The following is a 15,822-nucleotide window of genomic DNA, read 5'->3' on the forward strand; positions in this document are numbered from 1 at the left end:
TGAAGACATGAAGAAGCAGCATTTTTTTCTTTTTTTCCCCAACTTTATTGAGTAAATTTAATTAATTACATACATTGATTATACATGTTCCAGGCAGTTTTTCCATTATAAAAGCTGCTGTAAGTATAGTTCACAGTATAAAAATAATATAGCCTAAAAACAAATTAAATTGTACAACAAATGACAAAATGTAGGGAAAGGAAAGAAGACTAACAAAAACCTTCAGGGTCTGCTTAACAACTGGAGTAAATCTGAAATGTCTAATCAAATAGCTTTTGCCGATTTGTAATTTTTGAGTTTTAAGTTTTCAATAGTAGTCAAATACGTTTTAAAATTGGTATCTTTAAACATAAAAGGAATCTTTCAAGCCCTATCAATTTATGAATATTTTTCCAAGATATTAATCAAGTTAATTATGTAAGTTTTGTCTGCCGAGAAGTTGGGATTGTTAAAAATGAATAATATATCAATATTTATTAGTATGATATCTTGGTCAAATTTTTTTGAAAGGAATGAAGTGAATTTGCACTGTTTGTGCTGAACTACAACTGAACTTTCATGCGAGGTGCAAACAGTCACAGTTGAAATAGACAAACACCAGCAGAGAGCCTGAGGCCAGAGCAGAAGTTGTGGTTTCCTGCACCTTGCTGACATCCTTATATTTTAACCGCAATCATTAAAAATGTAGACGTATCATAACTACAACAACAGTTTGCGTCAAGCCTTTTGAGTTGTGATGACCTGATAAAATTATAAAGTTATGATAATAATTTTATGTTGAACCAACAAACTACATCGAGTAAGGGGAATTAGCTTTTCCTCTACAATCAAAGATATTTTTAATTACCACCTACTTAATAACTGGCAGAAAAAACATACACTTTTAAGTTGATCACTCATAAAAATTAAGTTGTTCGAACTAGTTTTTCCACAATATTTAAAAGAAATTACACAATGTTGACGGTTACATGAATAAGCGAGGTTCAAACCATCACCGTGGAAACAGACAAACAGCAGTAGAGCCTGAGGCCAAAGAAGTTGTGGTTTCCTTCAACCGCAATCATTAAAAATGTAGACGTATCTGAGCCGCCACGAATTGTGTTGTTAGTGACAAACAAAGAAGTATCATTGTTTCACCAGCAAACATTAGCCTGCAGCTTGTTGATGTTCAGGCTGATGACCACATATGAGCGTAAGAATGTAAGAAGCCAGAGATGTTTTGAAATGAAAGGGAAGGCCGGGACAGCCTCGGGGGCTTTTTGGTCGTCTTCAGGGGTCCTTTTGCCAGTTTGCCTTTTTGTCTATTTGCCTTAAAGGTTTATTGACTTTTTTAAATCCCAGAGAGGGTTTTTATTCATTTTAACTTGTACATTCATGTTTTTTGTATTTTATTTTTTATATATCCTGTAATACTAATTTTTGTAAAAACCAAATAAAACTGGTTTGTATTTTTATACACTCCAACCAAAGTTCATCTCTGAGGTCTTCTGAGTCGCCCCTCTGAAATATGGCTGACATGAGATCTAAATTTATTTATATTGAAAATGTATAATGGAAATTTCTAAGGATAAACATGCAATATTTATTAATTAACTTTGACTATCTGTATCAAAATTGTGACTTTTTATCTCATAATTTAGATTTTTTTTTATCTCAGCAGTGCAGCTCACCTCCCCTGCACAAGTTTATAGACTCTCACATAATAAAGACATCAGACTGTAAAACTTTACTTTATTTTTATTTTGTTTTCACAAATGCACAATATAGAGAAAGCTGATTTATCATAATGTGGTAAGATTAATATTCACCAACATACAGTTAATGTGAAGGAACTGAGCTGTGAGACAAAAACATTTTGACCAAGTTAACTACTGCTGCTTTTCAACAGTTACTAAAATTTCTTACATCACGATACTCATCATTTTATCTAAACCTTACCAGCTCACAGTTGGATCTAAGCTCTATCCTGTGTAGGGAAACCTGAGGAGTGCAGCCTGTCCGGGGCCGAGCCGCAGGTTTGTCAGGTCCACGCTGCTGTCTGTCGGCATGACGGTGCTGTTGGTACTGAGGACCACCGCCGCCTGCTTGGGCAGCGCCGCATCCCTCAGCTCCAGCAGCGCCGCCTCTTCTGCCCAGTTAAAGGCGGCCAGGTAACGCTCGCTCTGATCCCAGACACGCAGGTACGCCAGAGAGGACGATGAGTTAAAGAGGACGACGAAGTCTCCGAACAGCAGCGAGCGCTCTTTACCCCGCAGCTCGCTCAGACTGTGGAAAAAACTACGACAGGACAGACGCTGATTCCGCTCCTCCTGCAGGGAGAGCAGATCAATATACAGTACTGATAATCATCCAAACTATATAATAATACTACTACTGCTGTTGGTACTACAGTAATACTAATACTGATAAGAAGCTGTGACAGAGAACAGAAAGTGGTAACGGCTCAATAATACTAATCATGACAAGATTACTACAAAGACTGCTACTAATACTACTAATGTTACTGTTAAAGCTGGTATGAGTTATAGGCCTGCAACTATACTACTATAACTGGTAGTGATACTATTTGTAGTTTGTACTGCTACCACTACTGCTGCTGCTACTACTACTACAAGTGGTACCAGCACTACTTCTACAATTGCTGCTACTTAAAATACAAATACTGATACTAAAGTTACTGTTTCTACCTCTAACACTACTATTACTGCTAGTACTACTTCTACTACTACTACTGATACAGATACTTATACTCCCACTGCTACAACCACTGCTACTAAAATTTGCTGTTACTACTTCTAACAGTAGTACTACTGCTGCTGCTGCTACTACTACTACAAGTGGTACCAGCACTACTTCTACAATTGCTGCTAGTTAAACTACTACAACAAAAACTATTACTACTACTAATACTGGTACTTCTATTACTTCCACAACTGATACTGGTACTTTTACTTCTACTCCCGCTGCTACAACCAGTGCTACTAAAATTTGCTGTTACTACTTCTAACAGTAGTACTACTGCTGCTGCTACTACTACTACAATTGGTACCAGTACTACTTCTACAATTGCTGCCACTTAAACAACTACTACTACCATTAATACTGATACTTCTACTTCTACTACTGCTACTACAAATACTGATGCTAAAGTTACTGTTTCTACCTCTAACACTACTATTACTGCTAGTACTACTTCTACTGATACCACTACTATAACTGGTACTTCTACTAACACTAGTACTTATATTTGAATTACTTCCACTGCTGCTTGTTCTACTACTGCTAATACTAGAACTACTACAGCTATTGCTACTGCTTCCACTATTATTAGGATTACAACTACTGGTACTGCTACTAACATAGTACTTATACTTCTATTACTTCCACTACTTATGCTACCAAAACTGCTCCTTTTACTTCTGCTCCTGCTGCTTCAACTACTGCTACTAAAACTTCAGCTGTTTGTACTTCTATCAGTAGAACTACTGCTGCTGTTACTGCTGCAACTTCTACTAAGATTACTATTTTTATTCCTACTATTACTGGTACTGCTACTACCACTACTGTAACTGATACTGCTGCTGTACAGCACATTCCTGTAATGCCTCATACATAAGTAAGTACTATCTTAACACCTCATATGAAGGCTTTGCTTCACAGTTATATGTGTCTGGGTTTTGTTCACTATATACAGTGATGATGATTCTCTGAGTCCTCTTCCTTTGTCTGAAATCTGGACTCAGAACCATGTAAGATGGGAGATGTCAAGACATGATAAGAAACACATTTCCTGTGTGTTCCTGTGCAGACTGCTGTATAAAACTAGGCCAAACAGAGAGGCTGAGGCATATCATGTTGTACAGTGTATTGAATAAAAAACACAGAAAGACATTCTCTCTTTGTGTGTCTCTTATTTATTAGAAATTACCACTACAGCTACTAATGCTAGTGCTGATATTACTACTACTACTATACTACTGCTAGTACTAATATCACTACTGCTGCTACAACTACTGTTTCTGCTATTTTGTACTGCTACCACTATTATTACTGTAGAATTACACCTGTTTCTGCTACTAATACTAATACTTCTATTACCTCCACTGCTTCTGGTATTACTACTGCTATAACTACTGCTTCTGCTATTTCTACTACTACCACTACTACAACAGCTGCTGTACTGTGATTGCTGGTTCTAGCACTACTATTAGAACTACTGCTACTGGTACTAGTACTAAAACAGTTTTTATACACAGTATCTGCAGTATGTATTGTTATTTTTCAGGTGTGTTTACCTGCAGAGTCCCATTCAGCTCCTTGCCAGAGTCCCAAAGCATCTTGGGAAACTTGTTGTCCTTTAATAGAAATGATAAAAATGTCAAAATGCTAACAATTAATAGTAATCAATCATCATATTTGATTAACAGTGTTGAAAGGTCCACTATATCAAACCTTAAACCTACCTCTGACTAAATTATTTAATTATAATTGGTGATAAGTCTAAACATAGACACATGTCTTATACTATTTGTGCTGAACTATAGCTGAACTTTCAAACCAGACAAAGTACACAGTCACCTAGGAAACAGACAACCAGTAGTGGAGCCTGAGGCCAAGATGAAGCTGTGGTTTCCTGCACCAGGCTGACACCCTTATACCCTAACCTCAAACATAATAGAGCAGATGTATGTTAACTGTCAACGTTCCAGACACCGTCTTGTAATGTGACAAAAGAAATGTCAGTAGTGTTGTGCAACGACTGAAAGATGTTCTGGCGGATTACCATATATGGGTGTAGGAAAGTTACAAGAATGAGGCTAGGAATATAAAAAGTAAAGACAAGAGGGCCAGAAGCCTCTTTTTTGAGTCATGAACTAGGGTCCTTTTGCCAGTTTGTCCCTTTTGCATTTTTATAACTTCTATAACTCCTTTAAGTCCTAGAGTTCTACTTTTTATATTTTGTATTACTCACTTTTGTAAAAAACAAATAAAACTGGTTTGTGTTGTTTTACACTCCAATCAAAGTTCCTTACTTGTGCTCATCTCTGAGGTGCTCTCATAGTCGGCAAGGTAAGCAAAGACGCCCCCCTGGGGTATGACTGACATGAGTTTTAAATTTGTTTATATTAAAAATTTATAATGACATTCTGCTAAGGATAAACATGCTATGTTTATTAATGATCAGATTTGGGAGGGTTTAGAGTTGCTGATTGTGATCAACCTGATGCACTTGTGATAGAGGTATAATTTCAATTAAGTATCAGATTGAAGGGTTTATTATATTTGTTTAATTGGTTAAACTGTTAGGCCTGTTTGACCTGTTAGAAGATCATCTTGGAGTACTTTCAAACCTCCAACACCTATTTGCACCCACACACTTCTGTTGTGACCCGGCTGTCCGGACATACTTGACTAAATAGGCCTGTTAGAGCGGTTCAACGACAGCTGATGGTTACAGAAGTCAGGCTGAGCTCTGGTTCCCTCAGCAGACTAAGGCGGTCTTGCGTTTAGATTTTAGGAACTCGTTCAATACCTCGGTCAGAGGTAGAGGACAGCTGTCTGTCAGTGTTTTATCCAACACTGGCAGGGGGTATCGGTTGCCTGTCAGGCAGAAACCATTACAGACAACAGACAATCCAATCCATTAAGAAATTATTGATCATGAATTTATCTGGAACAGATTTAAATACTTTTCACAGGTTCTGAAATGAAGTGAACTCTGGATTTGAAACATGTGAAGGAGGTGTGCTCAAGTTAAAACAAGGTGTTATATTTTCCTTTAAGTCCACCATGTATAGTAACTCACTCTGGTGCCATCTAGTGCTCATATGAAGAATCACAATGTAACAGACAGAACACACTGAGGTTATTATTTTTCTACCAACAATTTGAAAGATGCTACATACGATCTTCCAGTGAAAACAATAAAACATTTTTTTAAAAAAAGGTTGGTAAGAGAAACAGTCTGCTGTGAATATACTCATGTAAAAACTTAATAAAGAAATGGCAAAAAAAAATTAAATGTTCTCTCAGGATTCACAGAAGTCCTCACCTCGTCCATCAAGCCGATCTCGTCTCCGTAGTTGAAGACGGGCGTCCCGGGCAGCGTCAGCAGCAGCAAGTGGTACAGTTTGACCAGCGCCGGGCCCACCAGTGACGCCAGGTGACCCTCAGCCCGGCCCCCCAGGCTCCAGGCCAGCTTGGTCTGGTTGTGGGACGAATACAAGTGCTGGATGAGCTGAGCGCGCTCCGTGGCGTCCATGTCTCCGGGACGGAGGACCCTGGAGATCAGCAAGTCGACTCCAGTGGAGGAGAGGAGCGAGGACACGTCTTCAGCCGAGGATCGATCTGTGACGCCGATCAGCACTCTAGAAGAAACATCCACAGTGGACTTTTTATGCCATTTTATTAGTTTAGTTTAGTTTAGTTTAGTTTAGTTCGGTCATTTTCAACTTGTTCAACTCAAATACATATGTAAATAAATAATAAATAAACAAATAAATAAATAATAAGTCATTACTTTTGACGCAGTGACAAACCAAAGCAAGTTTATACTAACTGAAAAGGTGCAGGATGAAGCCTCAGCTTATCACACCAACCCTCTACATTAATTATTCTGTTCAGATCCCTTTAAATATACACTATTTTATATATGTATGTATATACATGTTTTATATATGTTTTACATATGTATTTTATATATGTATATTTAATATAGCCTACCAAAAAGTCCCAAAACAAAATTCATATTCACACTAATGTTCATACATCAGTTTTATTTTTGTTAATCATGTTATTTTTAGATATTTTTTAAATCCATTCAGTGTATTAGCAACATATTTTAATTTCCTTTTCCAAACTATTCCATAAATGAACTCCATTGACTGATAAACATCTTTGTTTTGCATTTGTTCTAATCTTTGTTTTTATGATCATGCAAATTCCTCTTAGTTCATACTGATTTAATGTTGCAATACAACCTCATACCAAAACAACAGAACAGGTCTATTTCCAATGAATCCCATAATGACTTGTATGAGCCCTCTAGTGACCCATGTGACCACTATAATATAATGATTAATGGTTTTACAACGCTCTGGTTAAGGTCTTTTTAGGTTCGCGCACAAAAACCACTTGGTTAGTGTTAGGCAAGGATAGAAAACCTCAGATCCTGTAGATGTTGATGCAATTTGACGTGTGTTGAGCTGAGAAGTTTGTATGCGTTCATTTCATGTAAAACAAACCTTTGTTCTATAGATATTTCTTGTAATTATTTTGCCTCCTTGCCTGAACCTGATTGTTCACAATATAATAAATTACATTGATCAGTGAGCCATTATGCCCCTTTAGTTTCCCTCCGTCAGTGGATCTTATCTTGACATCTGCATTTTTGTTAAGTTTAGTACTACATCTTAACTAGAAAAGAATTATGTTACTTTGTAAGTTACAAAAAATTGTGACATTACGAGTTATGAAGTGTTTCTCACACACATATACGTGAGAAGACACTGGGTGTCACAGCTTTCCCTCCTTATCTTGTCTCCGGATAGCTTGAAGTCATAAAGCTCTCTTTTGGATCCCTCTCTTTTCCAGGAAGGATGGGGAACCGGACATCTGGATTTGTGTGTTTATTTGTTTTACAACCTGCTACACAACAGCTTTTGGGCATTTTCCTGTTTCTCACAATGACGCAATGCCGGTCTGGTCTATATTGACGTCACCTGAACAGCATCACTTCCGCAGGTCATAATTATAACAGCCACTAGATGGTGTAAACGTAACCATAAGTTGTATACTGTCGTTTTTTTCTTGTGAGGACAGGCTGAATTTGAAACTTCTGGATACAGTCTGAAAGCATCTTATTTTTCTACTTTCTATATTACTTGTGCAGTTTTAAAGTCCTCCAAATCTCTAAATTTAGGAGCATATGAGTTTATGTGGTGTTAATTAAATCTGGATGTTTCTCACCTCTTGCCGGGACGCTCGTTCGTCTGGTTCTGGACGATGGCTCGGATGTCGGTCCACAGAGACGGCACCACGCTGGCGACGCGCTCGACCCCCGACAGCTGCACGCCGTCCACGCCGCCTTCATTCAGCCAGAACACCAGAGCAGACTGACAGGAGAGAGAAACACAACAGCGCCCCCTGCTGTCTCAGATCAACTCTTTATTTATGATTTACAGTTTACCTTCGTTTTTATTTTTGACAGTTTGGAGCTTCTATATTTATCACTGTGCAACTTGAACCGTCATGTTTTCTCATTTGATGTGATTTGGCGTTATTTCTTGTTGTGGAAGAAGTACTCAGATCCTTCAATGCAGTAAAAATGCTAACATAGCAATGTAAAAATACTCCATTACAAGTCAGCAATCAGCAACACAACTGATGAGTGACATCTGTGTTCATGATGAAACTGAGCTTTAACAGCCTCATAAACAATAAATAATAACAAACATTTACTTTAAGTCAATTAGACTTGTGTTTTACTCAGGACAGACCTGCCGCCGACCTTCTGTGACTTTATAGACGTCAAGAGTGAAAACTAGAGTGTAGAGAGTTTATTAAAGTATCATAACCAATAAACAGTGATGGAAGAAGTATTCAGATCCTTTACTGCAGTAAAAGTACTAATACAGCAATGTAAAAATACTCCATTACAAGTAAAAGTCCTGCATGAAAAATCCTACTACAGTAAAAGTACATAAGTGTTATGAGCTTGATGTAGTTAAAGTATTGCAGTAAAAGTACATAAGTATTATGAGCTTGATGTAGTTAAAGTATTGCAGTAAAAGTACATAAGTATTATGAGCTTGATGTAGTTAAAGTATTGCAGTAAAAGTAGTGGTTTGGTCCCTCTGACTGATATATTATTATATATGACATCATTAATTATTAATAGTCAAGCATCAGTGTTATTATTTATTTTTGCTGAAATATTGGATCATTTGAACATTTATTGAAATGAAACCATATCATAAAGACAGACCCACCCGCTGATCTGTTAGCTTTGTAGTAGTGTTACGTTTCTTTTACAGTATCATGTATTTGAGATTTGTATGAAATAATGTATTTCTCCTGTTTACAGAAAGCAGGAGTCTGATGATTTGGGTGAAATTAGGCCCAATTCAAACACCTGGGCCCCCAATTAGGCCCCCAGGTGTTTGAATGGTGGGTGGTACAACAGTTCTTACAAGCGAACACTACAGCAAGAAACAGAAAGCCTGTACTTCATGACAAACATCAGCACACCTTCGGCACTTCATGCTAACTCAACACCACCACCTACAGTCATCTTCTTCAGGTTAGTGTCACTGTAAAGAACAAACTCATGCCATTCATTCACCACCATGACAGCTGGGTAGAGCAGCAGCTGAACATGTTGTCTGTGAGTAAGATCCTCACCTTGAGTCTCTCAGCGACGCTGGTCACAGTGGTGTTGGAGAACCAGGGTCCAGATGATCCCTGATAGTTTGGAGTCAGATCCAGAATCACATTAATACCTGCAGGAAGACACGACAGGTATCGCAGTCAAATATATGTTTATTTCATTTCAGTTCCAACAGACTAACATGAAGTTTTAAACTTAATATTTTACAGGTTTCTGCAGAATCAAGAAAGAGGAAAACACAATTACAACACAACATGTTTTAGGACTTCATGTGCAACACTGCTGAGTAATAATAATAAAAAGCCTGTACTACTTGCAAGGCAGTCACTATTATTATCAGTCATTGTTATTAATCCATTAATAACCCTGTAAATCATTAAAAAGCCTAAAAAACCTCTTACTTACCAGAAGGAATCAACCCTTGAATAAATCTGTTAAAAACTCCTAATACCAGCCTTTTCAGTTTGAAGCTGGCATATTCAATCAATAATTACACCTGATTAGTCTCAATATTTTTATTTTTTGCATCCATGCACTCACCCTTCTTGTGAGCAGCCTGCACGAGACTTTTAAACTGCTCCAGGTTTCCAGCTTCAGAGGAAATCTCCTCAAACCTCAGACTCATGGCTTCGTCTGCCGGAGCGACATGGATCGGTCCAACTACCAAACCTTTAACCTTCAGCTTAGACAAACTGTCCACCTTCTGCTCCACACCTGACAGAGAGGAAGACACATGAGCTGTGACCAAGACTAAAGACCTGACAGTAAACTACGGGTTTAAAGACACTGAATTCAGACACATGTTCTGTCTGATCGTTGTCTCCCAGTCCATCTTAAACCAACAATCAGGAGCCCAAATGAACATTAAAGCTGTTTTTCTTGCTGTAATCATTCCTCCTGTTCATACTGACCATTAGAAGATCCCTTCATAATGACCTTACAATGGAAGTGATGGAGGACAAAATCCACAGTCCTCCTTCTGTGCAAAAATGTATTTCAAAGTTTATCTGAGGCTAATATGAAGCTTCAGCGTCCAAATGAGTCAAATCAAGTAGATATTTTTCAACGTTACAGTCTTTTTAGTGCCAAAGTCCCTCTTTTTGTTACTATACTTCCACCGCAGCTCAACAGGGAAACACTGTCCGAGGAAACACAAAGAGGGAATTTGATGCTAAAAAGACTGTAAATGTGTCAGATATCCACTTGATATGACTAACTCAGACTGCTGAAGCTGAATAGAAGCTTCACACAGACTTTTAAATGCATTGAAAGCACATTTGAAGGATGTTTTAATATCCAGTATGAACAGGAGGAATGATTACAGTGAGGAAAACCTCTTTCATTGTTCACATGGACACTTGACTGCTGGTTTAACACACACTGGGAACACTGGGAACCCTCTTTTAACATTATTACATCATCTGAGTATGTTAAAGGAATCGTCCAACATTGTAGGAATCATTACTTTCTTTCTTTCTGAGAGTGAGAGATGCAACAATTAGGCAATTAATCAATTAGTGAATAGCCAGGATATTAATCAGTAACTATTCTGATCATCAATTAATCGTTTAAGTCAGTTTATTTAGGAAAAATTCTTTGTTTTCAGCTTCTCCAATGTGAAGATTTGAAATGTGACTATTCCTTAATACGGGGCAGTCCAGAACTATTATTTTAGTAATTTTTTAAGGAAAAATACCAAATATTTGCAGGTTGCAGCTCCTCAGATGTGAGGAAACAACTTTTCTTTGTCATATAGTAAATGACAGTAAACTGAATATCTTTGGATGTTGGACTGTTGATTTGAGGACATCACCTTGAGATCAGAGAAATTATGACTATAACATTCTATAGACAAAACAGTGAATCAATTAATCAAAAATGTAAACGTCAGACCGATCAATAATGAAAATAATCGTTAGTGGCAGCCTAATTCTAACATCACATAAGTTTCACAAAGATTATTATTTTTATTGGCAAATCTTAGTCATTTGTGGGAGCTGTGGTTGCTCAAATCTGGCAAAGTGATGTAAATGTTTTGTCTTTTTTTAAATGATTAAGTTTTCTGTTACTGTTGCGCTCAGCAGCAGATCCTTGTTTATTTCAGATATATGAACAGAAAACGTCAGGAACATGTTTCAACTTTTAAAAAGACAAACTAACCAGGAGGAGAGCGTCACCTCTGCTCTGTATACCTGCATCTAGTCGCCCACAGTGTGACTGTGGTGTCTGTTTAAAGTTCAAACTGTGTTTCACTTCCGCTAAATGCAAGCAGACAGACAGTCAGCAACGATACCCATGTTTCCACCACTTCAGAGACTTCACAACAACTTCCTGAGACTTACTTGTACCCTAAACTACAATCTCAATCCAGTGGTTGAAAGCACCAATACAGCAGTGTAAAAATACTCCATTACAAGTAAAAGTCCTGCATGAAAAATCCTCCAACAGTAAAAGTACATAAGTATTATGAGCTTGATGTAGTTAAAGTATTGCAGTAAAAGTACATAAGTATTATGAGCTTGATGTAGTTGAAGTATTGCAGTAAAAGTACATAAGTATTATGAGCTTGATGTAGTTAAAGTATTGCAGTAAAAGTACATAAGTATTATGAGCTTGATGTAGTTAAAGTATTGCAGCAAAAGTACATAAGTATTATGAGCTTGATGTAGTTAAAGTATTGCAGTAAAAGTACATAAGTATTATGAGCTTGATGTAGTTAAAGTATTGCAGTAAAAGTAGTGGTTTGGTCCCTCTGACTGATATATTATTATATATGACATCATTAGATTATTAATAGTGAAGCATCAGTGTTAGAGCAGCATGTTACTGTTGTAGCTGCTGGAGGTGGAGCTAGTTTACACTACTTTAAATACAGTTAGCTAGTTTAGTCCAGTGGTTCCCAACCTAGGGGTCGGGCCCCTCCAAAGGGTCAGCAGATAAATCTGAGGGGTGGTGAGATGATTAATGGGAGAGGAAAGAAGAAAAAACAAAGTTCTGATACACAAATCTGTTTTCAGTTTTTGGACTTTTTCTCTAATCTTTGATTTTTGCTGAAATATTGGATCATTTGAACATTTATTGAAATGAAAGCATGTGAGAAGTTTAGAGGGAAAAATCACTATTTGGTGGAGCTGTTAACAACTCATAGACATGTGAAATGTGACCCCGACTACACACTGCTTTTTGTAAGACGTCAAAAGCCAAAAAGGTTGGAAACCACTGGTTTCATCTTTAACAATGTGTTGTATTTTAAAAGCTTGTTATATTATCCATTGTGTCAAATCTTCATCTGAAAAGTAACTAAAGCTGTCAAATAAATGTAGTGGAGTAGAAAGTACAATATTTCCCTCTGAAATGTAGAAAGTAGCATCACATGGAAATACTCAAGTAAAGTACAAATACCTCAAAATTATACTTGTGTACAGTACGTGAGTAAATGTACTTGTTGCCCCTGGTAACAGTGTGTAAATTAATTAGCTTGTTATTTGACTGAATGCCGGCTGGTCTCACCCTTCAGGTTGTGGGCGTCAGTGAACACCTGGATGTTTCCGATCTGGTACAGCGGGCCTTTGTTCCACCAGCTGGTGGCGGGCAGATCTCTGCAGCGTGGAGCCTGCAGGATGATGAGGACGGCTCCTCCCAGCATCCCCAACCAGCCGAGCCAGAACACCACCAGCAGCGCCCAGCGAGTCCGCACCCAGCTGAGGAGACAGATTTAACCAGCATGTTACTGTTGTAGCTGCTGGAGGTGGAGCTAGTTTACACTACTTTATATACAGTTAGCTAGTTTAGTCCAGTGGTTCCCAACCTAGGGGTCGGGTCCCTCCAAAGGGTCAGCAGATAAATCTGAGGGGTCGTGAGATGATTAATGGGAGAGGAAAGAAGAAAAAACAAAGTTCTGATCCACAAATCTGTTTTCAGTTTTTAGACTTTTTCTCTAATCTTTGATTTTTGCTTGTTATTGATTGTTAATAACTTGTGTATCTTTTGAATGTCATCTGAACATCGTTTTGTTCCAGAAACAAATCATTTGAGACGGTTTTTAGCTAAAGCTCGTTGTGTGTAACACTGGCTCAAAGTAACAGATTGCTAAAGTTAACCCGATGTTGTGTTGGTGCTGTATTGACCCAAACTGGGTACAATTTTAACCCAGTGATATTAAGGGTGTGCAAAAGTTTGTTATTGTGTTATTGACCCACTACAGGAAATTAATTGGTAACGTTTTTGATAATTAATCATATAATCATTTTAACACAAGACAACACAAGGAAATTACTGTAAAATCCTCATATGCTAATATGTTATTTAACACATAAAATTAGACACTGAAAACTAAATATTTTCTGTCAGTAAAATAATTGAGTCTAATTTCTTAAGAATTCTGTTTTGTTGTATAGTTTGTACCAAATGGCACCACTGTCTCACCGTCCACCGTGGAAAATGTCCTAAAAATGAACCGTTAAATATCTGCATATTACTCAGAACATTTCTAGGAAATCAGTATAAAAGTGTTACAACATCAGGTTTAATATTTAACAGTGTGTTGGATTTTATAAACTCAAATGCTTTTAAGTAAATTTTCAATTTGAAAAGTAACTAAAGCTGTCAAATATAAATGTAGTGCAGCAAAAAGTACAATATTTCCCTTTGAAATGTAGAAACATTAAGCAGCATTAATGGAAATATGCTGACAGTACCTAAAACTCTACTTGAGTAAATGTACTTTTAACTTTTACTCACTGACATCAGCATTTACATTATAATAGCTACACATAGTTAGTTATGTTAATGTGCAAAGCTTGTCTTTATGTGGCTTTATGTACGCTTCTGATTCATGAAGTCATTTATAAATATGCATATTTGTCTGCATCAGCTGATATTTTTCTTGATGTTGACTCTTATTTATGTTGAGATTTTATTTCATTCAAACCATTAAAACCTTTATTTCCACAGGGAAGGCTACTGAGAGCAAGCTTCAAGGACGCCCTGATAACAACATAAGAAACAATAAAAGATGAACACATAAGCAAATAAGCAATATAAAAAAATAAGAAACAATAAAAGTAATAAAACACATAATATGAAAACACATTAAGGCAATAAAAGCGCATAAAATTTGCACATATAAGTTAAGCTCAATTAAAACATACACATTCACACTGTGTCAGCTACTGTAAAAGATTCTGTTTAAAATGATTAACAGAGATCTTAATCTTCTGCAAGTTGTTCCACTTGTTTGGAGCGTTATAGCTAATTTAAATAATTTAAAGCTAATTTCTCAGTGCCAACACGTTGGTTTTCAAAGACTAAATAGTCTTGGTACCTTGTGCAACTATAATTAATTAGACATGTCACTGAGGAGGTTTAAACTGCAGTTCACACCCTGCAGTATCTGCACTGAATAACTATGAACGGATGAATATTGTCTGTTAAGTGTGTATTTATTATGTGAGTATAATAAAGATGCTGTATCATGTGTGTATTCAGTGTGTGTTCAGGCCTGTGCGCTCCTCCTCACCCCGGAGTCCCGGCCACCCGCAGCAGCTCCTCCTTGCTCAGCCCGGTGAACTTCACCTCCTCCTCCTCCTCCGCCTCCTCCGGGATCTTCAGCTTCACGGAGCCGTTCTTCTCCGCCTCTCCGCCGGCAGACGACGCGTCCGCAGCCCGCTCTTCTCCTGCGGTCATCGGCTGCTTCTCCTGCTCCTCCTGGTCCAGGTCCGCTTCACTCACGTCGGCCTCCGTCGCATCAGCATCCGAGGCGACCTGCGGCGGATCCGCATCCTTCGGCTCAGCATCTTTGGTTTCCGCAGCATCCTTCAGCTCCAGGCTCGTCTCCTCCGTGTTCATACCGGCGATGATCCGCTAATTAACCGCAAATGAATGAAAGGAAAGAATCTCTGCTGCTCTGCTCCGTCAGATGTGTTCGTGATGACTGTTTGTCTGATGTGAGATCTGTCTGTCTGTCTGTCTGTCTGTCTGTCAGCTATACTGCGGCTCAGGCTGCGTTCAAAACTGTCGGAAATATGACAATTAGACCCCTCACAGCGTCTCATCTCGGGCATATTTGTAACTTATAATTTTTGTGTGTGTGATCAATTGTTTATTGCATAAGTAAGGAGATACAGAACGCGACACAAAATCAAACAGATCACATACACACGTATATCACAGCCAGTGTCGACATGTATTCGTCCATGTTCAAACAACTTTTATACAATAAACAAAAACAGAAATATAAAAATGATAAAACATAACTACCAGTAATTTATACAGTTTCAAAGAAGTGTCTCTGCCCAGCAAGTGATGTTTTAGGGTTTTGAATCACATGTCAAATACAGATTTTCTATGTTGGATTTAATGGTAAATACTGCACAATGTATCCAAACAGCATATCTTAAAATTATTATTGTATAGTCTCGTTTCCATAAAGTGGT

General features: G+C 37.7%; 1 protein-coding gene across 1 annotated transcript; it reads right to left on the reverse strand.

The window, feature by feature from the left end:
• Positions 1 to 1,721: 1,721 nt before the first annotated feature.
• LOC122998736 (4F2 cell-surface antigen heavy chain-like) lies at positions 1,722 to 15,377 on the reverse strand. Its single transcript, XM_044375707.1, has 8 exons — positions 14,907 to 15,377; positions 12,899 to 13,089; positions 9,929 to 10,102; positions 9,403 to 9,500; positions 7,969 to 8,114; positions 6,053 to 6,368; positions 4,296 to 4,355; positions 1,722 to 2,309 (listed from the first exon to the last, which is right to left on the reverse strand). The coding sequence occupies exons 1-8, from the start codon at positions 15,233 to 15,235 to the stop codon at positions 1,962 to 1,964; spliced, it is 1,662 nt and encodes a 553-aa protein (XP_044231642.1). The 5' UTR covers positions 15,236 to 15,377; the 3' UTR covers positions 1,722 to 1,961.
• Positions 15,378 to 15,822: the final 445 nt, after the last annotated feature.

The sequence above is a fragment of the Thunnus albacares genome, chromosome 15 (assembly GCF_914725855.1).
Source record: "Thunnus albacares chromosome 15, fThuAlb1.1, whole genome shotgun sequence".
NCBI classification, from domain to species: Eukaryota; Metazoa; Chordata; class Actinopteri; order Scombriformes; family Scombridae; genus Thunnus; species Thunnus albacares.